The 22,482-nt window shown below is 38.5% G+C and overlaps 1 protein-coding gene across 1 annotated transcript; it reads left to right on the top strand.

The window, feature by feature from the left end:
• The first annotated feature begins 2,263 nt into the window (after positions 1-2,263).
• Positions 2,264-4,415, top strand: LOC140508805 (olfactory receptor 52R1-like). The gene is made up of 2 exons (XM_072616678.1): positions 2,264-3,313; positions 4,007-4,415. Exon 1 carries the CDS (start codon positions 2,291-2,293, stop codon positions 3,257-3,259), a length of 969 nt encoding a protein of 322 aa, XP_072472779.1. The 5' UTR covers positions 2,264-2,290; the 3' UTR covers positions 3,260-3,313; positions 4,007-4,415.
• Positions 4,416-22,482: the final 18,067 nt, after the last annotated feature.

The raw sequence follows: 22,482 nt of genomic DNA, 5'->3' as shown, positions 1-22,482 counted from the left end.
CTGTGTCTTCCCTTGATGGTGAGCACCACTCTTCCTCATCAGAAGGGAGGGGAGGAGAAACCTGCTCACCAAGAAAGTAACCCTCTATAGTCTTGGTTTTTTTCCCTTTTCTGGGCATTTTCCCAGCCAGTGACTTGAGCTCTGAATATTCTCCTCACACCCACCTCGCCTCCTGATCCTCCCAGCCAGCTCTTGGGGTCTTAGGCTCAAATGCTGCTTCCCAGCCTCAGGGCTTTGGGCGGGGGCAGGGCTGCTATTCAGTGTGAGATTATGTTCAGGTGCTCAGGTGGGGGCAGGGCCGCCTCACAGGTTCAGTTCCCTCAGGGTGTTTATGCACAGACCTTCAACAATGGATCTGAGCTCCTGCCTGCTTGGGGAGCCCCGGTCTGCTCCCGCCTCCTCTGTTGCTTCCTGAGGGGGCCTGAGAATGGGGGCACCACACTCCCCTCTCGACCCACCAAAGAGACCTTCTCACTGACCCCCGTCACCTGTGGGTGGAGGGACCTGCGGGGGCCGCTGGAGATCCCTTCCCTGAAGTCCGCTCGGATCTGTTCCTCTTGGTCCCGGGGCTGGTGCAGGGCTGGGCTGGGCTCCGCGTCTGTAGTGTGACGGACCTTTTTCGAGAGGTTTGCAGGTCCCTCTGGAACAGAAATCTTATCCTCTCCACTGTTATGTGGCTTCTCCTGCTCCCAAATTTATTGGCGGCTTTTTACTACAGATATTTCATGGGCTGTGGGTTCGGAGCTAGTGTATTTGTGTGTTTCTACTCCGCCATCTTGGCTCCGCCCCCTCAAGAAGGGGACTTTCTAACAACAAGAATTACAAAAATATGGAATGAACTATGTTTAGAAGTGATCTCTCCTGCCCCCTACTACAGGTCAAGTACAAATTTGGCAGTGACTAACTGAATATGTTATAGTGGAGATTACTACTCTGATATGGGTTGGTCTTGATGTCTGCTTAAGATCCTTTTGATACTAAAATTTATGATTTGGTAACTTAGTTTCAAGCAGGTCAGTTAATCAATAAGCTTTTATTAAGTGTCTACTATGTTCCAATCACTGTACTAAGCTCTGGAGATACAAAGAGAGACAAAAAGAAAACAAAACAGTTCTTGCTTCTGAGGGGCTTGCAGGCTAATGGCAGGTCTGAATAAGCAAATGTCCATACATGCCAATAGGACTTTATTGGCACCATGCTTGTAACATTAATTTTGAATTATTTTATGATTATTCCTAATATTTATATTGTTGTTACAGTGAATATGATTCTGTGGCTTGTTTTATTTCACTCCAGATCAGTTCTGTATAGCCATTCTCCTTTGTACTCCTTATATTTGTCTCTCCTTAACAGTACTTTTCCCAAGATGTTGGGGATCATATGCTGTAGTTACTGTGAACCAAGACAGAAGAGAAAAAAGCCTTTCTATTAAGAACCAACAAGAGATGGAACATTTTTGTCAAACAATAACTTACATTAAAAGGGGAAGAGTTAAACCTAGGGATAAAAAAAGAACATTCCATGTGTTGTTGGGGAGTAACTTATATACTCTTTGCAACCCGTTTTTGTTTATTCTGCATTAACCTCCTAGAAAATCATTTACCCTACTCAGCTGATTAAATCCCATTTTGATCTCTCATCTTTACACTCATGATGAAAATAATGAAGAGCATGTAGATAAACACAACTAATTTAAATATATATATATATATATATATATATATATATATATATATATATATATATATATATATATATATATATATATATATATATATATATATATATATATATATATATATAAAGGAGACCCTGCAGAAGATCCTTGTCAAATAATGTGTTGGGGTCAGGAAAGAGCATGAGAAATAGCTTTATAGTGATGGCTGGCACTACTTTGCATGCTTGTTTTTTATTGATTCCACTTTCAAAATGAAATAATTGATTTTAAGATTTCAGCAATCATTATAGTAGATAACATTTATATTCTACTTCAAAATTTTCCAAAAATTCAAGTGTTATCATATTGGTCATGTCACCAATTGAAAGGTATTCCTTCATAAAGTTGTAAAATAAGCATACTTTTTCTTCTTTTAATTTAAAAACATACAAACAGAGAAACAAAGGAAAACTCTAATAGAACAATTAGAATTGCTCTCACTCTCTCTCTGGTCACTATATTTCCTGGTCATATCTTATATTAGTTCACAGAAAAACTATTTGACACTTGATCATAGAGTTCAATATATAATGTTTTGTTTTGGGTTTTGGCAGGAATGGTCCTTTGCTAAACATGGCTTGCAATAAAGATCACATCACACCATCTTCTGGAAACAGATCTTTCCATCCTACATCCTTTATCCTGCTTGGAATACCAGGTTTGGAGAACTCACAATTTTGGATTGCCTTTCCATTTTGTGCCATGTATATTTTGGCCATGTTGGGAAATATTGCCATTCTCCATATGGTACGTATTGACCACACCCTCCATGAACCTATGTATATCTTTCTAGCTATGCTAGCTTTCACAGACTTGGTTTTGTCCTCTTCCACCCTTCCCAAGATTCTGGGAATCTTCTGGTTTGGTTCATGCGAGATTGAGTACCATGCCTGTCTCACTCAAGTCTTTTTCATTCATGCCTTCTCTTCCGTGGAGTCAGGTGTTCTCATGGCAATGGCCCTGGATCGTTATGTAGCCATTTGCTTCCCTCTACACCATTCAACTATTCTATCTACCTCAGTGGTGGCTAAATTAGGTGTGGCAGTGATGGTAAGAGGTGTGTTGTGGGTGAGTCCCTTCTGTTTTATGGTCACCTGGAAGCCCTTTTGCCCTAACAGAATTATCCCCCAGTCATATTGTGAGCATATGGCTGTACTGAAACTTGTATGTGCAGACACAAGAGCAAATCGTAGGTATGGACTTTTTGTGGCTTTCTCTGTGGTAGGCTTTGACATCATAATCATTACTGTGTCCTACATTATGATCATACAGGCTGTATTGGGTTTGCCATCAGGTGATGCTAGGATTAAAGCATTTGGCACATGTGCCTCCCATATTTGTGTCATACTGGCCTTTTATATCCCTGCCCTCTTTACATTTCTCAGTCATCGCTTTGGCCATCAAGTTCCTCAGGTGGTGCATGTAATGCTAGGAAACCTCTATCTTTTGGTTCCTCCTATGCTGAATCCTCTCATCTATGGTGTGAAGACCAAACAGATCCGGGAAAGGATAACTCATGCCTTTTGCCAGAAGGTTACCTGAGATAAAGAATTCTGTACTACCACTCTCCTTAACCACCTATTGGTTAAGATGTTGGTAAATCCATATCCTTCCTTTACAGTATCACAATATGGCTCTAAAGGTCATCCTTTCCACTTGTTACTATGAGTAGGGTAGGACAACATCCATGCATCAAACTCTATCAGAGTTTAGCATTCCAAGCATTACAAAAGGAGAGAAAAAGGATTACGATTTTGGTCTACAAGACTTACTAAGGTTTTATTTGAAAGACGTTAAAAAAGTTATGATTTTAATCTTATTTTGAAAGATTGGGGCCTAAATGATAAAATATGATTCTGAGCTAGGTCCTAGCAGTTAAATAAGCATTTAGGAGAAGATGGGTGCTTTTTTTTTTCACTCTCTCCAATGGAGCAGGTATTGATATTACTGTCCAGCATTAAATAGGACTTTCATCACACACATTTTCATTTTCTTATTAATGTCACTATATAATTGAGACAGGCTGTCATGGTGATTAAGATGCTAGTTCTAAAGTCAAAAAGACCTAGATTCAAGTCTTATCATTGACTTTTACAAGATGTTCGCCACTCAGCAAATCATTTAAGTTTTATATACCTCAAACAACTCCCTGTCACATATGTGACATATGTATCAGATGACATATGATCCAAGGAAGTTCTCCAGACTGATTAAAACTTAGATCTCTTGAGTATAGGCGTGGTGTAGTTATGTGACTGTTTTTTTCTCTATGCTTTGGTTGATTGAAAGAAAACTGCAGACCTTTGAAATCTGTGAAGAAAAACTTGAGCACTGTGCTGTGAAGAAGTCATTGGCTCTCCTCTGAATGAAGTTGATTCTCTTCCATACCCTCCACATACACATATTTCATAGATGCAGCTATGAGATACTCCAGGGATTCTTTGGGATTTAGCATCCAGAAAGGCAAAAAGAATGTAGGCGGTTATTAATCATCGAAGCAACACAGGATCTGGCAGAAGAAGACCTACCATAGACTTACATCTTTTCACTATCACCTTGTGAACTTGAAAATGTCACCATAAAACTTCTGCCCTTGATTTTCTCATAAGTAGAACAAGGGAGCTGGATTGTATTACATTGAAAGTCCCTTTTTACTCTGAAGCTGTGAAACTTTTAAGAAGGTTTTTTGCTGGCCTGTGTGAGAGATAAAAATTAATATTAACTTGGATTTCTACTGTATTTTTATGTAATTAATATTAATGCGGCGTAGACTTTTAGAATTATCTATATCTGCCTGAACTCACCTTATTCAGAATATGCAGTCTCTCACAATCTGAACTGGCTTAACAGCATAGTTGAAAGGTAGTGGCACTGTAGCTCATCCTCTTGTCCATGGGACATGTGCTTGATAATATATTTTTAAACTGGGACCCCGATTTTTTTTTTACTTATAAAAAGAAAACAGTTTAGATTAATTCTCCAAATGACAATTCTTCGACCCTTGTCCCTCCTTGTGAAAGGAGGGGTGTTTCAATCTTCACAACGGGAAAATTAACCGGACAATCCTGATTGAGGTGGCTCTGATTTTCTATCCAAGATGACTAGAGTCAGATGGAACCTGTAAAGCAACAGATATTTCTTAACTCTCAGAGGGACATGGTTATCCACACCTGAAGGCCAACTCATCTTTCCTATCTGCCAATTGTGACATTCCTCAACTATCTAGATCCCCTTTCCTAAATTTTTCAATTTAGAAAGTTTTTCCCTCCTGCTTTGGGGTCAATGACTCATAGAGCAGGATAGTCTGACCCACATTGTACACAGTCATACTCACCACCATTAATAAACTGTTATCTTGCCTGGCGAAAAAAGTGCTTCAGTTTGCCTGTGTTGCATTTTATTCACCACACCTGAAGTCCTATGGTTGTTCAACAACTTCAGTAGCCAGATTTAGATTTGATGAGAAGATATCAAATTAGTGAAAATATAGGAATCAGAAAAAATTTAATAAACTTTAATTAAAATAACATAGCTTTAGTATTATAAGAAGAATGACAGAAATGTTGAAAGGACTACATTGAACAAAATGACTAGACCAAAGGAACAAATATTACCTTAGGGGTGTGGAGGAAAAATAAATTTCAATTTCCCAGATTATACATTTATGTCCATATCACAGATTGATTGCATATGAGAGAATAGAGGCAGCACACTACCAGATAACTGAGTAGTAGAAATCTCTCACTAGTGTCTTGACCAAAAGCAGAGAGAGATGTAGTAGGCCTGCATGTATACAACTGCCTTTGGGAGCTAAAGAATGAGGTATTGAATAAGTGAAGAATTAGCAAATAGCAGATATGGACAGGAGTACCTTTTAAGCAAGGAAGGAGAAAGCTAAGTATATAGTAAAAGCATTAACCCTCCTACTTGCAGGTAAACTGTGCCATGATTCTTTTGCAGGCACTCACTGATCAAACTGTTGAGAAGAAAGATAAAACTGTGATTGCTTATGTTGTTGTGGATTTATTATTAATTTTTTCCCATATTGTGTGTGTATGTATATTTCAGTAGTGTCCGGATAGTGAATAACTAAATAAATATATGCAAATTTATTTGAAAACACTCTCTTTTTGAAATAGGCAGTTGTAAAAATTCAGCCCGATATATAAGTGACCATTTAAATCCAAGCTCATGAGGTTCCAACCATCAGATCCCCTGATTGTATATATTTTACAATCCAAGATTGTAAAATCTTGTCTAGATATTGTGAAAAAAATGATTTTTAATAACCAATATCTTGGAGATTTAGAGTTTCTTCTCCCCTCCCCCTTCTTCCAAAATCCTGACTTAAAGTTCAGCTTTACTTAGAAGGACATTACTGATAATGTCTCACCATACGCTAGTCACTGCCAACTCCAAGCTTAATAAGATTGCTTGGATTCATCTTATCAGTGTTTCTTAGACTGAACTCTGAAGATTTATAATATCTATATGCTTTCAAATAGTTAAATATGGGAATTTATATATATATGTATGTATATGTATATATATTATATATATGTATATACTTCAGCACTTGTTATTTAAGTCATTCTTTTTTAAAAATCCCACTTCATGCCTTGGTTTGACTGAATAAGATTTTTTGATTAATTTATTTTTAGTTTTCAGCATTCACTTCCACAAGATTTTGAGTTCCCAAATTCCTTCCCATATCTCCCTCCAACCATTCAAAAGCATCATGTATTCTGATTATCCTTCTCCCAATCTGCCCTTCCTTCTATTGGAACCTTAACTTTTCTCATCCTCTTCCCCCTTTATTTTCTTGTAGAGCATGATAGATTACTATGCTCAATTAACTGTGTCTTATTTCCCAGTTGCATGTAAAAACAGTTTTTAACACTTGTTTTTAAAACTTTGAGTTCCAACTTCTTTCCCTTCCTTCTTTCTCACAGAACCCCAGTGAGAAGGCAAGCAGTTCAACAGAAGTTATACTTGAGTAGTTATGCAAAACACTTCCGTAACATTCATGTTGAGAAAAACTAAATATATTTCCCTCCATCTTATCATGCTTCCCATTTATTCTATTCTCTCTTGTGACCCTGTCCCTCAAAAAAATTGTATTCTCCTAATTATCCCTCCTCACATTTGCCCTCCCTGGTAGTACCACCCCTAAACTTCTGTCAGTTACCCTTCCCCCTTACTTTCTTGCAATGTAAGATAGATTTTCATACCAGATTGAGGGAGCATGTTATCCCTCCTTAAGCCATATTTGATGAGAGGAAGATTCACTCTTTCTATCTCACCTTCACCCTCTTCCCTTCCATTGCAATCCCTTTTTTTTGCCTCTTTTATGTGGGAGATAATTTATACCATTCTATTTTTCCCTTTCTCCTTCTTCCAATATATTCTCTCAGTCACTTTTTAAATATTTTATATTTTAGATATTTCACCCATATTTTTTAGATATCATCCCTTCATGTTTAGCTCACCCTGTGCCCTCTGTATACATGCATATAATCCCTCCAACTAAACTAATACTGAGAAAAGGCTCAAAAGTTACAAATATTATCTTTCCATGTAGGAATGTAAACATTTCAACTTTAGTAAGTCCCTTATGATTTCTCTTTCGTGTTTATCTTTTCATGCTTCACTTGATTCTTGTGTTTGGAAGATAAATTTTCTATTCAATCTGGTCTTTTCATCAAGAGTGCTCGAAAGTCCTCTATTTCATTGAATGCTTATTTTTTCTCCTGTAGTATTTTACTCAGTTTTGCTGAGTTGGTGACTCTTGGTTTTAATCCTATCTCCTTTGACCTCTGGAATATCATATACCAATCCCTTCAATCCCTAAATGTAGAAGCTGTTAGATCTTGTGTTATTCTGATTGTGTTTGCACAGTACTCAAATTGATCCTTTCTGATTGCTTGCAATATTTTCTCCTTAACCTGAGAGCTCTGGAGTTTGGCTACAATGTTCCTAGTTTTCCTTTTGGGATCTCTTTCAGAAAGTGATTGGTGCATTCTTTCAGTATCCATTTTGCCCTCTGGTTCTAGAATATCATGGTAGCTTTCCTTGGTAATTTCTTGAAGATAATGTCTAGGCTCTTTCTTTGATCAAGGTTTCAGGTAATCCACTAATTTTTAAATTGTCTCTCCTGGATCTATATTCCAGGTCAATTGTTTTTCCAATGTGATATTTCATATTATATTCTCTTTTTTCATTCCTTTGGTTTGGTTTATAATTTCTTCATTTTTCATAGATTTGTTAGCTTCCATCTACTCCATTCTAATCTTTAAGAAGTATTTTTTTTTCCATGTCCTTTTGAATCTCCTTTTCCATCTGGTCAATTCTGCTTTTTAGGGCATTCTTCTCCTCATTGACTTTTTTGATCTATTTTGACATTTTGGCTAGCAATATTTAAAGGTGTTATTTTCTTCAGCATTTTTAGTTCCTTTTAGCAAGAACTTGACTCATTTTTCATGATTTTCTTGCATCACTCCCATTTCTATTTTCAATTTTTCCTCTCCTCTTACTTGAATTTCAAGCTCCTTTCTTTGCTCTTTCATGGCCTGAGACCCTTCATATTTTTGTTGGAGGCTTTGAATGTAACAGCTTCAACTTTGTTGCTTTCTTACTTTTTTATATTTTGCTCTTCCTTGTTACCAAAGTAAGATTCTACAGTATGATTCTTTTCCAGTTTTTGCTCACTTCTCCAATCATTTATTTGACTTTTGAGCTCTTTGTGAAGGTAGATTTCTCTTCTTCCAGTGGTGGTGGTGTGTATACTGTCAGTTGCTGGATCCCCCCGGAATCTGTGAGCCTAGAGCTCCAGAAACCAGTGCTGCCACTTTCTCTGCTGCTGTGGCTGCTTTGGACTTTTCCACTCCCCTCTACCACTCTGGGACTGTGACCATACCACTCTATTATCTCACACATGTCAGACAGGTTTTTTCCACTGACCTTCCAATTTGTCCACACTAGCTCTTACCCCACAGCCTATAAAATATCTGTAAAGAGGAACTCTCAACAAATTCTAGATCAGCAGAAGCCACAGAACAGGAGTGGAGGAGATTTCTACCCCAGAGTGACCTGAAAGACCAGAGGAAAAGATCTGTCCCACTGGAAGCAGAGCAGAGTGCAGCCCAGCCTTGGCCACACAGCACTAAGAAGAGCAGAACTGAGCAGGCTTCAAGGACAGAATCTCCTGAGGCAGCGCAGATCCCTCAACCTAATGGGGCTAAAGGTTGGTGAGAGAGTCTTTTCACATAGCCTGAGAAGAAAGCAGGGTGTCCTCATAACTCTGGCCTCCTCAGGTGTCAGCAGTGGAGGCAGCAGTGAACATGGGCTCGCAAGACAAGCAGCAGCCCACATCCATTGTTGAAGGTCTCATCATAAAGCCCTTGAGGTATCTGAGCCCTGTGTGTCCACTCTGCCCCCATGGAGCAGCTGATCTTAATCTCTCTTTTTTTTTATATTAAATTTATTTATTTAACTTTTAACATTCATTTTCACAAAATTTTGGGTTACAAATTTTCTCCCCTTTTATCCCCTCCCCCCCTCAAACACCAAGAATTCTAATTGCCCCTATGACCAATCTGCTCTCTCTTCTATCATCCCTCTCTGCCCTTGTCTCCGTCTTCTCTTTTCTCCTGTAGGGCCAGATAGCTTTCTATACCCCTTTACCTGTATTTCTTGTTTCCTAGTGGCAAGAACATTACTCGACAGTTGATCCTAACACTTTGAGTTCCAACTTCTTTACCTCCCTCCCTCTCCACCTCTTCCCTTTGGAAGGCAAGCAATTCAATATAGGCCAAATCTGTGTAGTTTTCCAAATGACTTCCATAACAGTTGTGTTGTATAAGACTAACTATATTTCCCTCCATCCTATCCTGTCCCCCATTACTTCTATTCTCTTTTGATCCTATCCCTCCCCATGAGCGTCGACCTCAAATTGCACCCTCCTCTCCATGCCCTCCCTTCTATCATCCCCCTCACCCTGCTTATCCCCTTATCCCCCACTTTCCTGTATTGTAAGATAGGTTTTCATACCAAAATGAGTGTGCATTTTATTCTTTCCTTTAGTGGAATGTGATGAGAGTAGACTTCATGTTTTTCTCTCACCTCCCCTCTTTATCCCTCCACTAATGAGTCTTTTGCTTGACTCTTTTATGAGAGATAATTTGCCCCATTCAATTTCTCCCTTTCTCCTCCCAATATCTTTCTCTCTCAGTGCTTGATTTCATTTTTTTAAAGACATGATCCCATCCTCTTCAATTCACTTTGCACACTCTGTCTCTATGTGTGTGTGCGTGTGTGCATGTGTGTGTGTGTAATCCCACCCAGTACCCAGATACTGAAAAGTTTCAAGAGTTACAAATATTGTCTTTCCATGTAGGAATGTAAACAGTTCAACTTTAGTGAGTTCCTTATGACTTCTCTTTGCTGTTCACCTTTTCATGGTTCTCTTCATTCTTCTGTTTGAAAGTCAAATTTTTTTTTCAGCTCTGGTCTTTTCATCAAGAATGCTTGAAAATCCTCTATTTCATTGAAAGACCAATTTTTCCCCTAAAGTATTATACTCAGTTTTGCTGGGTAGGTGATTCTTGGTTTTAGTCCTAGTTCCTTTGACTTCTGGAATATCCTCTTCCATGCCCTTCGATCCTTTAATGTAGAGGCTGCTAGATCTTGTGTTATCCTGATTGTATTTCCACAATACTTGAATTGTTTCTTTCTAGCTGCTTGCAATATTTTCTCCTTGACCTGGGAACTCTGGAATTTGGCCACAATGTTCCTAGGAGTTTCTCTTTTTGGATCTCTTTCAGGCGGTGTTCTGTGGATTCCTTGAATATTTATTTTGCCCTCTGGTTCTAGAATGTCAGGGCAGTTTTCCTTGATAATTTCATGAAAGATGATGCCTAGGCTCTTTTTTTGATCATGGCTTTCAGGTAGTCCCATAATTTTTAAATTGTCTCTCCTGGATCTATTTTCCAGGTTAGTTGTTTTTCCAATGAGATATTTCACATTATCTTCTATTTTTCCATTCTTTTAGTTTTGTTTTGTGATTTCTTGGTTTCTCATAAAGTCATTAGCTTCCATCTGTGCCATTCTAATTTTGAAAGAACTATTTTCTTCAGTGAGCTTTTGAATCTCCTTTTCCATTTGGCTAATTCTGTTTTTCAAAGCATTCTTCTCCTCATTGGCTTCTTGAACCTCTTTTGCCAATTGAGTTAGCCTATTTTTCAAGGTGTTATTTTCTTCAACATTTTTTTGGGTCTCCTTTAGCAGGGTGCTGACCTGCTGTTCACGCTTTGACTTCATGTCTCTCATTTCTCTTCCAAGCTTTTCCTCTACCTCTCTAACTTGATTTTCAAAATTCTTTTTGAGCTCTTCCATGGCCTGAGCCCATTGGGTGGGCTGGGACACAGAAGCCTTGATTTCTTTGTCTTTGCCTGATGGTAAGCATTGTTTTTCCTCATCAGAAAGGAAGGGAGGAAATGCATGTTCACCAAGAAGTAGCCTTTTATAGTTTTATTTCTTTTCCCTTTTCTGGGCATTTTCCCAGCCAGTGACTTGATCTCTGAATATTCTCCTCACACTCACCTTGCCTCCTGATCCTCCCAGCCAGCATTTGGGTCTGAGATTCAAATGCTGCTTCCAGCCTTAGGGCTTTTGGCAGGGGCAGGGCTGCTATTCAGTGTGAGATTAAGTTTAGGTGCTCAGGTTAGGGCAGGGCGGCCTCTCAGGCTCAGTTCCCTCAGGGGGTTTAAGCACAGACCTTCAACAATGGATCCAGGCTCCTGCCTGCTTGGGGAACCCTGGTCTGCTGCTGCCTCTCAGCTTCTGCCTCCCGAGGGGGCCTGAGTTATGTGGGTACCCCACTCCCCTCTCGACCCGCTAAAGAGACTCTCTCACCAACCCCTGTCACCTGTGGGTGGAGGGACTTGTGTGGCCGCTGGAGATCCCTTCCCTGAAGCCTGCTCAGATCTGTTCCTCTCGGTGCCACGGCCGCAGGAGGTCTGGGCTGGGCTCCGCATCTGCAGCACAATGGACCTTTTGCGAGAGGTTTGCAGGTCCCTCTGGAACAGAAATCTCCTTTGCTCCACTGTTCTGTGGCCTCACTGCTCCAGAATTTGCCGTCAGTTACTTTATATAGATGGTGTATGGGTTGAGCTGATCTTAATCTCACACTGAATGGAGGCCCTGCCCCACCTAAAATCCCTGAGGATTTGGAGCAGCTCATCTGAATTTCAGCCCCCAGTGCTGGATTGGTGGAACTAGATGCAGTGTGGGTGTGGAGAGGAAGCTCAGAAGTCAAGTAAATGGCTGGGAAAATGCCCCAAAAAGGGGAAAAAAAAGTAAGACCATAGAAAGTTGTTTTCTTGGGGAACAGATGTCTCCCCCATTCTTTCTGATGAGGAAGAACAAGGCATACTGTGAGAGGAAGTCAAGGCCCCTGCCTCCATGGCTTCCAAAGGAAACTTACACTTGCCTCAGGCAACAGAAGAGCTTGAAAAAGGAGTTACCAGCTTACTAAAGGAAAACCAAAAAAAAAAAAAAATGCTGAGGAAAATAAGAGCTTTAGGAAGAGGATAACTCAATTGGAAAAAGAGATCCAAAAAGCCAATGAGGAGAACAAGGCTTTAAAAAGCAGAGTTAGCCAAAAGGAGGAGAAGATCCAAAAGCTCACTGAACAAAATCATTTGTTGAAAGAGAGAACTGAGTTCAGGGCAATGAATGACTATGAGTTAAACCAAGCAGTTAGTAAACAAAACCAAAAGTTTGAAAAAATAGAAGATGATATGAAACATCTCATTGGAAAAACAACTGACTTGGAAAACAGATCCAAGAGAAACAATTTAAGCATTCTGGGACTACGTGAAAGCCATGATCGAAAAAAAGAGCCCAGACATCCTCTTCTATGAAATTATCAAGAAAAACTGCGCTGATATTCTAGAACCAGAGGGCAAAATATATATTGAACAAATCCATCGATCACCTCCTTGAAGACACCCAAACAGAGAAACTCCTAGGAATACTGTGGCCAAATTTCAGAGTCCCCAGACCAAGGAGAAAATACTGCAAGCAGCTAGAAAGAAACAATTTGAGTATTGTGGAAATACAATCAGGATAACACAGGATCTGGCCACTTCAACATTAAGGGATCGAAGGGCTTGGGGTGGGATACTCCAGAGGTCAAAGGAACTGGGATTGAAGCCAAGAATCACCTATGCAGCAAATTTGAGCATAATACTTCATGGGAATAAATGGGCATTCAATGATATAGAGGACTTTGAATGATTGATATTGAGGAAAAAACCAGATCTGTATAGAAAATTTTCCAAGACAAGAATCAAGAGAAGCATGAAAAGGTCTAAGGATATATATCATAAAAACATTCATTTGGGACTTTTCTCAATTTTTGGAAATAATTTGTGAGTATAGATACTGTTTGGCTTTTTTTTTTAAGTTTGATAGAATTGTCCTGTGAATGCAGTAGGACCAGCAATTCTTCTTTTCTTTGGTAGTTCCTTTACAACTAAATTTATTTCCTAGTTTGATATTGGGTTATTTAAGATCTTCACTTGGTCTTCTGATAGTTTGGGTATTATATATTTTTGAAGATATTCTTTTTTTTGTGATTTTAGTTTTATCAGCATATAACTATATATAATGTCCTGATTATTATTCTTTATTTCTTCTGGTGGTGTTGTGGTTTTTTCTTATTCATTTTCTATTTCATTGATCGATGTTTCTGATTTCTTTTTAAAAATTTAGATTAGGTAAGGGTTTATTAATTATATCAGTATTTTCAAAAACCTTGTTTTTAGTTTTACTTACCATTTCTATGAAATTTTATTTCTTGTTTGTCTCTTTTACCTCTATATTTTATTATCTCTTCTTTTGTGATTATTTATATTTGTTTATTTGTTAGGTTTTTATTGTTTTTAAACATACATATCCAGCTAGTTTATTTTGTGTTTTTTCTATTTAGTTTAACATATGTTTGTAAAGATATTTTTCTCCCAAGGACTGCTTTAACTGCATCTCAGAAATTCTGCGATGTTTTTTCATCATGATCATTTTATTTTACATAGATATTTATTGTTTTTAGGATTTCTTCTTTGATTCACTAACTATTAAGGATTCCATTTTCAAATAATTATTTTGATCTGTATTTTTTGTTTGTGGTTCCTGAACCAATGACTATTTTTATTATGTTATAGTCTGTAAAGTATAGATTAGCTTTTTCTGCCTTTTTGTATTGGTTTTTAATACCTCTATGCCCTTGTACATGACCAATTTTTGTGAAAGCTTTTTGTGATACTAGGGAGTTTGCATATTCTTCTGCATTATCATTTAGAAGCTGTCAAAACTCTTTAATCTCTAAATTTCTCTAGCAATTTTTTCAGTTCCATATTTTCGCTTATGATTATCTTTCTGTTAGACTTATCTAAAACTGATAGAGGGCTCTCATCACTATTGTGCTACTATCTATGTCTTCTTGTAGCTTGGATTTCCTTTACAAATTTGGATGCTAAGTCATTTGGAGTGAATAAATGTGTTTGAGAGTGAAGAAAAGAAATGATGAACAGGAAGACTTGAGAGAGACCTGGAAGGACTTATCTGAACTGATGTTGAGTGAAGTGAGCAAAACCAGGAGAATATTATACACATTAATAGCCACAGTGTATAAGGACTGTTTCTGATAAACTTAGCCCTTCACAGCAATGCAGGGACCTAAAACATTTCCAAAGTACTCATGATACAAAATGCCATCCACATCCAGAGAAAGAACTAAGGAATCAGAATGCAGAATGAAGCAGACAATTTTCTCTTGAAAAAAACAAAAAAAGAAAGAGATGTACACTATCAGCCAAAACCACTCTTTCAGCTATGTTTTGTTCTGTTTTTTTTTTTTTTTTGCTCTTTTGCAGGGAGAAGACTCGGTGTGTTTGTTCATTGGGATGTATCTGCTTTGTCAAAACAAATAAAATACAAATATTTAAAAAATAATAATAAAAAAAAAATAAAACCAATTTGTCCGAAGTGTTTTGAAGTTGTGAAGTCTGGAAACCACCACAGGTCCCAGATATGCAGTCCTCCTGAGGCCTGCTCAGGTCCTGCCTATACTGTCTTGGTCCATATTGAATTGAGCTCTGCTCCCATCATGGGGTGATACATGCTTCCCCTCGACCTTGCAATGTGTCCTGGGCTGGAGATTTGAACAGTCTGCCATTCTGTGGATTCTGCAGCTCCAAAATTTGCTTAGAGTCATTTTAGAGGTATTTGGCTGGGTTAGAGATGAGAGCTCTAGCAAATCCTAGCTTCTACTCGGCCATCTTTGCTCTACCCGCCACAATAAATTATTCAGTTTTGTAAAAAAAATTCTATCTCTATCTGAGTTATCCAGTATCTGAGGACATAATTGAATTCAAGTTTTTCTGACTTCAGGCTTAATCCTGGTAAAGTTACTTATCCCTGTTTACCTGAATTTCTTCATCTGTGAAATGAGATTGAAAAGGAAATATAAAACACTCCAGTATCTTTGCTAAGATAAACCTCAAATGAGGTTATGAGGAGTCAGAGATGTCTAAACAACAGCAGATATATAGATATGTCCTAAGTAATAGAGAGATAAAAAAATTTGATAATTTTGAGTTTCAATCTTCAAAGAACATACAATCTAGTAAGGAGACAAAACAGCAACAGAGATGCTTTAACACAAACATATAATTGCCCTTGAAATTTGCAAAATAAATAGTTATGTGAAATCTAAGAGGAAAGATCACAAGACCAGAAAGTTAAAAAAAAAATTCTTTCCATAAATGTAGTATTTAAATTATTTTTTAAATCTCAAAATCCAGATGGCTGTTTTCTCTCATGTTCTGAAGTCCTAAATATCAAAGGCTGTTGCACAAAAATAAGGAATTTATTAGATTAGACTCAATGCGGTTGTTGATTTAAAGATGATAAATGAGGATTGTCCATCAAGGCCTACATGATATTTGCCCATGTTTCCTTTATTCTCCTTAATTTTTAAATTTCTTTTTATTCTGCACAACATAATATAAAATTCATTCCATTTTCTTTTCCTTCTAATTTTTTTTAATATAATTTATATATTTTCAGTTTGCAACATTCACTTCCACAAGAATTTGAATGCAAAATTTTCTCCCTATCTCTCCCAACACCCACTCCAGGACAGGAGACACCCATCCACCCCTTCCTCCAGGCTGTCCTCCCTTTTATTACCTATCCTTCTTCCCATTCCCTTATGCTCTATTTTCCTGTAGGGCAGAATGTATTTCTACATTCCACTGAATGTATAAGTTAATTTCTACTTTCATGTTAAAACAATTTTTTAAAAAATTTATTTATTTAACTTTTAACATTCATTTCCACAAAATTTTGGGTTCCAAATTTTGTCCCCTTTTGTCCCCTCCCCCCACCCCAAACACCCAGCATTCTAATTGCCCCTAGCACCAATCTGCCCTCTTTTCTATCATCCCTCCCTTCCCTTGTCCCTATCTTCTCTTTTGTCCTGTAGGGCCAGATAACTTTCCGTACTCCATTGCCTGTATTTCTTATTTCCTAGTAGTAAGAACAGTACTCAACAGTTGTTCTTAAAACTTTGAGTTCCAATTTCTCTCCATCCCTCCCTCCCCACCCATTCCCTTCAATAAAGGCCATATCTGTATAGTTTTGCAAATGACTTTCATAATAGTTGTGTTGTGTAAGACTAACTATATTTCCCTCCATCCTATCCTTCCCCCCATTGCTTCTATTCTCTCTTTTGATCCTGTCCCTCCCCAAGTGTTGACTTCAAATTTCTCCCTTCTCCCATTGCCCTCCCTTCCATCATCCCCCCCACCCTGCTTATCCCCTTCTCCCCCACTTTCCTGTATTGTAAGATAGGTTTCCATACCAAAATGAGTGTGCATTTTATTCCTTCCTTTAGTCGAATGTGATGAGAGTAAGCTTCATGTTTTTCTCTCACCTCCCCCCTTTTTCCCTCCACTGAAAAGTCTTTTACGTGCCTCTTTTATGAGATAATTTGCCCCATTCCATTTCTTCCTTTCTTCTTCCAATATATTTCTCTCTCACCCCTTAATTTCATTTTTAAGATATGATCCCATTCTACTCAATTTACTCTGTGCTCTTTGTCTCTCTGTGTGTGTGCGTGTGTGTGTATATGTGTGTGTGTGTAATCCCACCAACTACCCAGATACTGAAAAGTTTCAAGAGTTACAAATATTGTCTTTCCATGTAGGAATGTAAACAGTTCAACTTTGTTAAGTCCCTTATGACTTCTCTTTGCTGTTTACCTTGTGTTATCCTGATTGTATTTCCACAATACTTGAATTGTTTCTTTCTAGCTGCTTGCAGTATTTTCTCCTTGACCAGGGAACTCTGGAATTTGATCACAATGTTCCTAAGAGTTTCTCTTTTTGGATCTCTTTCAGCAGGTGATTGGTGGATTCCTTGAATACTTATTTTGCTCTCTGGTTCTAGAATCTCAGGGCAGTTTTCCTTGATAATTTCATGAAAGATGATGTCTAGGCTCTTTTTTTGATCATGGCTTTCAGGTAGTCCCACAATTTTTAAATTGTCTCTCCTGGATCTATTTTCCAGGTCAGTTGTTTTTCCAATGAGATATTTCACATTATCTTCCATTTTTTTCATTCTTTTGGTTTTTTTGTTTTGTGATTTCTTGGTTTCTCATAAAGTCATTGGCCTCCATCTGTTCCATTCTAATTTTTAAAGAACTGTTTTCTTCAGTGAGCTTTTGAACCTCCTTTTCCATTTGGCTAATTCTGCTTTTTAAAGCATTCTTCTTCTCATTGGCTTTTTGACCCTCTTTTGCCAATTGAGTTAGCCTATTTTTCAAGGTGTTACTTTCTTCAACATATTTTTGGGTCTCCTGTAGCAAGGTGTTGACCTGCTTTTCCTGCTTTTTTTGTGTCTCTCTCATTTCTCTTCCCAGGTTTTCCTCCACCTCTCTAACTTGATTTTCAAAATCCTGAGCCCATTGAACATTTATTATGGATGTTTGGGATACAGAAGCCTTGACTTCTGTGTTTTTTTCCCTGATGGTAAGCCTTGTTCTTCCTCATCTGAAAGGAAGGGAGGAGATATCTATTCACCAAGAAAGTAACCTTCTATGGTCTTATTTTTTTTCCCTTTTTCTGGGCATTTTCCCAGCCAGTGACTTGGCTTCTGAATGTCCTCGCCTCCAGATCCACCCAGCCAGTGCTTGGGGTCTGAGATTCAAATGCTGCTTCCCAGCCTCAGGGCTTGGGCAGGGGCAGGGCTGCTATTCAGTGTGAGATCAAGTTCAGGTGCTCAGGTGGGGGCAGGGCCACCTCATGGGGCTCAGTTCCCTCAGGGGATTTATGTTGAGAGCTTCAACAATGAATCCAGGCTCCTGCCTGCTTGAAGAGCCCCTGTCCACTGCTGCCTCCCGAGGGGTCCCAAGCCATGGAGACACCCTTCTCCCCTCCCAGTGAGCCAAAAAGACTCTCTCACTCTCCCCCGGCACCTGCAGGTGGAGGGACCTGCATGGCCACTGGAGATTCTGTCCCTGAAGCCTGCTCAGATCTGCTCCTCTCAGTGCCCCACAGCCAAGGCAGGGCTGAGCTCTGCTCTGGGTCCCATGCACCTTTGGTGTCTGTTTTCAGGGCTCTCTGGAACAGAAATTTCCTCCACTCCGTTGTTCTGTGGCTTCTGCTGCTCCAGAATTTGTTGGGAGTTCTTCTTTACAGATATTTTATGCAAAATATTCAAGGAATCCACAGAACACCGCCTGAAAGAGATCCAAAAAGAGAAACTCCTAGATATTTTATGGGCTGTGGGTTCAGAGCTAGCATATGTGTGTCTTTCTACTCCTCCATCTTGGCTCCTCCCCCCTAAAACAATTTTTAACAATCATTCTTAAAGCTTTGAATTCCATATTCTCTCCCACCCTCCTTACCCACCATCATTGAGAAAATAAGCAAGTCAATATAGGTTATAAATGTGCAAGAATGCAAAGAACTTCCACAGTAGTTAAGCTGTAAAAGGCACACCAGATTTTCCTCTGTCCTATCCTGCCCTTCATTTACTCCATTAACTCTCTTGACTTGTCCTCCAATAATAGTTTGCTTCTGATTATCCCTTTCCCCAGTTTGCTGTATCTTGTATTATTTTCCCTCTCTTATCCCCTTCCTCCTTGCCTTCCTGCAGGGTAAAACAGATTTCCATATCCAATGAGTCTGTGTTATTCCCTCCTTTAACCAAATCCCATAAGAGTAAGGCTCATTTATTTCCTTTCATCTCCCCATCTTCCTCTCCATTATTAAAGTTCTTTCTTCCCTCTTTCATGTGAGAAGATTTGCTATATCCTACCTCTCTCTTTCCATTTGATTCTCTTGGATTCCCTAAATATACTCTCATGCTGTCTGCAAAGATTGACAGGCATTTTTTTTTTACTCATTGCTTTTTTCATATTCCTTAATTTTATTTCTGGGGGTCTTATTTCTATAGCTAGCATTTCTATTGCAATATTGAATAGTAGTGATGACAATACATAGCTTTTGTTCAACCTTTATCTTATTAAGGCTTCTAGTTTACCCCTTTTGCAAATAATGCTTGCTATTGGTTTTAGATAAAAATTACTCATAGTTTTGCAAAAAGCTCCATTTATTCCAATGTTTTCTAGTATCATAAATAGGAATATGTTGTGATTTTTGTCAAATAAGCTTTTTCTCCACTTATTCAGATAACCACAGGATTCTCTTCTTCTTGTTGTTGGTCATATGATCGATGCAGGCTTAGAATTTTCTTGAAATTGAACAAGTCCTGCATTCTTGCTATAAATCCCACCTAGTCATAGGATATGATCATTGGGATAGGTATATATCATTAAGAAAATCTGTGTGAGTCATTTTAGCTACAAAGATGACTACCCTTGTCTGGACACATGGACAATAGTAGACTTCATTCTGGGTATGACAATGTAAACAGAACAGTGATAAGCTAGGAAGCATCCAGAATCAAGTCAACAAATATTTATTTTTGCTGTGTGTCAGAGACTCTTATAAGCACTGGATAAAACAATGAAGATAAGAAAAAACCCTTGACTTAATGCTATATGAGAATTAATTAAAGAACTTAGGTTGCTTAACCTGGGAAAATTTAGTGGGATCATAATAGCTGTCTTCAGTATTTGAAGGGTTTTGATGTGCAGTAGGGATTTGACTTTTCTGTTTTGCCCCAGGGAGCATAAACTAGAAATACCTGGAAGATACACAGAAATACAAGGAAATAAATTTAGACTTAATGTAACATTGGCATTGAACAGGGAGGATCGAGTTGAGATTACATAATGTAAATTAATGTAAAAAAGTGATGAGTAAAAGAAGGCAAAAGCTTACATGACTAAATATAAAAACTCCAAAACTTTTCTGTCTGATTTACCCTGATTCTCCTTTCATGAGCTTTATAAACCTCACTTCTTTACTTAGAAGATGAAAATTTTGCTCAGAAGTGGTGAAACACAAGAGGATTTAAAAAACATAGATGTGAGTTGTGGAGAATTCTTTTGAGATATTATAAAACATAGAACTAAATGAGTTATTTAAAAATGGAGTGGGCTACCTCAGTGGGGAGTGTGTTCACCCTCTCTAGAGGCCTTCAAATAATGCATGAGTATGCTGAGTTTGCAAAAAGGATTCTTTTTGGGCATGAATTTTTCTGGATGTTTTCTGATTTATCTTCCAAATAAAATATTATTATATTGAGATATATACCATCTGGAGCTTAAAGGCCATATGCTGTGTTCAACTGTTTCCCCACTTTTATTCTCATGCTGCCTCTGATAGGAAGCACTCTTTCAGGACTATCCAATGAATTATATAACCAATCAATAAAAAAGCATCTATTTATTAAATACCTACTATGCAGACAGTGTCTGCCATTAAATAGGCTTGTATTCTACTTAGTTGATAGAAAAAGAATGGACTCTTTCAAAAAGTCTTTAAGGTCCAACATGGGAAAGTTTGTGATGAACACATCTGCTTAGGAAACAGCACAGAGACAGAAGACACTTTATTTAGTTGTATTTAGTTGAGCAAAGTATCAACACTAGATACTTTTGTCCATTTCTTAGAGCCCCATATTATTTCCAAACAAGGCATTCCCTCTCAGATTTGTGAGTCTTTTGTCTTATCTTGCTCTGTTTCTTTCTATCTTTCCTGTATCCATGTATCCAGTCTTATTTTCCTTAAGTTCCCTGGAGAGAGAGAGAGAGAGAGAGAGAGAGAGAGAGAGAGAGAGAGACAGAGAGAGACAGAGAGAGACAGAGAGAGACAGAGAGAGACAGAGAGAGACAGAGACAGAGAGACAGAGACAGAGACAGACAGAGACAGAGACAGACAGGGACAGAAAGAAACAGAGAGAGAGAAGAGAAGAGAAGAGAAGAGAAGAGAAGAGAAGAGAAGAGAAGAGAAGAGAAGAGAGGAGAAGAGAAAAAAGAGAGAGAGACAGAGAGAGACAGAAAGTTTATTCTCCCCATGCCATTTTTGTCTAAGATAGGCATCTTTCAGGAGCTGAGTTCCTCCAAGTTGTCCAAGGAACAGGCCTCTCCTGGTTCCAGGATCCCATAGAACTGGTACTTCCTGTCTCCCTTCCTCCACTCCTCTATCATCCTTTAAAAGTCATCTCTACACACATTCTTTTTTCTACATTCCATTTTTCTACATTCCATTCTTTTGCCAATTAGGAACCAATGACACTTGGTCTCATCATTTTGTTCATTGGTACATCCATAGTGCCATTTCCTTACAATACAACACACGGGAACATTCTAACCCAAAAAAACAGAGAAAATGTAGAGAACAATTTTCTATTGAATTTCAGCTTGGAAAACACATAGATTTCCTCACTCCTGTCCAATCATGTGATGTCTCAACTTCTCCTCAGAGATTTGTTCACTAGGGGTCATGGGGAAAGAAAAGTAGGTTCTCTCTCCTGTTACAAGACAAAGTCCCCAACACTGGAAGCATCTTCTGCTTTTCTGCTCTAGGGTGGTGTGAAGTTAAGACGGCTTCTTGCTCATGCAGAAGCCAGGTAAGTGTGAGGTCCAGCTCCATAAGGACAGCAGGGGCAGCCCCAGCCCTGAAAGATGGCTGTAGAGTAAGGCAACAGAAATTGTTGCCCTATATTCTGGGGCTTGATACTAGAAAAGAAAAAGGAAGGCCTTTGGGGGAAAACAATCTAAACAGATGAGTGCATTAAGGTTTAATTACCAGTAAGTCAATCATAGCCAGTTGGTCAACAAACATTTATTAAATGCTTATTAATACCTTATATTCACTCTTTTTTGCTCAAAGGACTTTCCTTAGGATAAATAACTCATCTTCCTTCTTCTCATTGATGTCAATCTCTCCATTCTGACTGGGTCAAGAATACCATAAAATTGTTTCCAGTTGCATGAAAGGTCACTTGACCAATGCATTCTCAGCATTCTGCAGAGAAATTTTCCTTAAATTGGTCTCCATGAAATATCTATCTTCTAAGAGGACATTTTGACACACATATCTTCAGTACTTCAACATAGTCCTAACTTCACTGGTGTAAGGACTCTCTGTCTCCTCCTGAAGTATCTTAGACCCAGGCAGGAGTGAGGATCTGCCCTGGCATAGTATTTGCCTGCACCTCGGTCTCCCTCTTCTCTATTGTAAAACTGTTAAACCATTTTCCTTCCAACAATCCCATGAGTGAGGTGG

The sequence above is a fragment of the Notamacropus eugenii genome, chromosome 5 (genome assembly GCF_028372415.1).
Source record: "Notamacropus eugenii isolate mMacEug1 chromosome 5, mMacEug1.pri_v2, whole genome shotgun sequence".
Classification (NCBI taxonomy): Eukaryota; Metazoa; Chordata; class Mammalia; order Diprotodontia; family Macropodidae; genus Notamacropus; species Notamacropus eugenii.
This window is presented reverse-complemented; position numbering and strand designations above follow the sequence as displayed.

What these genes read in the sequence shown, in the direction of transcription:
- LOC140508805 (XM_072616678.1), top strand. Translation starts at nt 2,291, where the DNA reads ATGGCTTGCAATAAAGATCACATCACACCATCTTCTGGAAACAGATCT.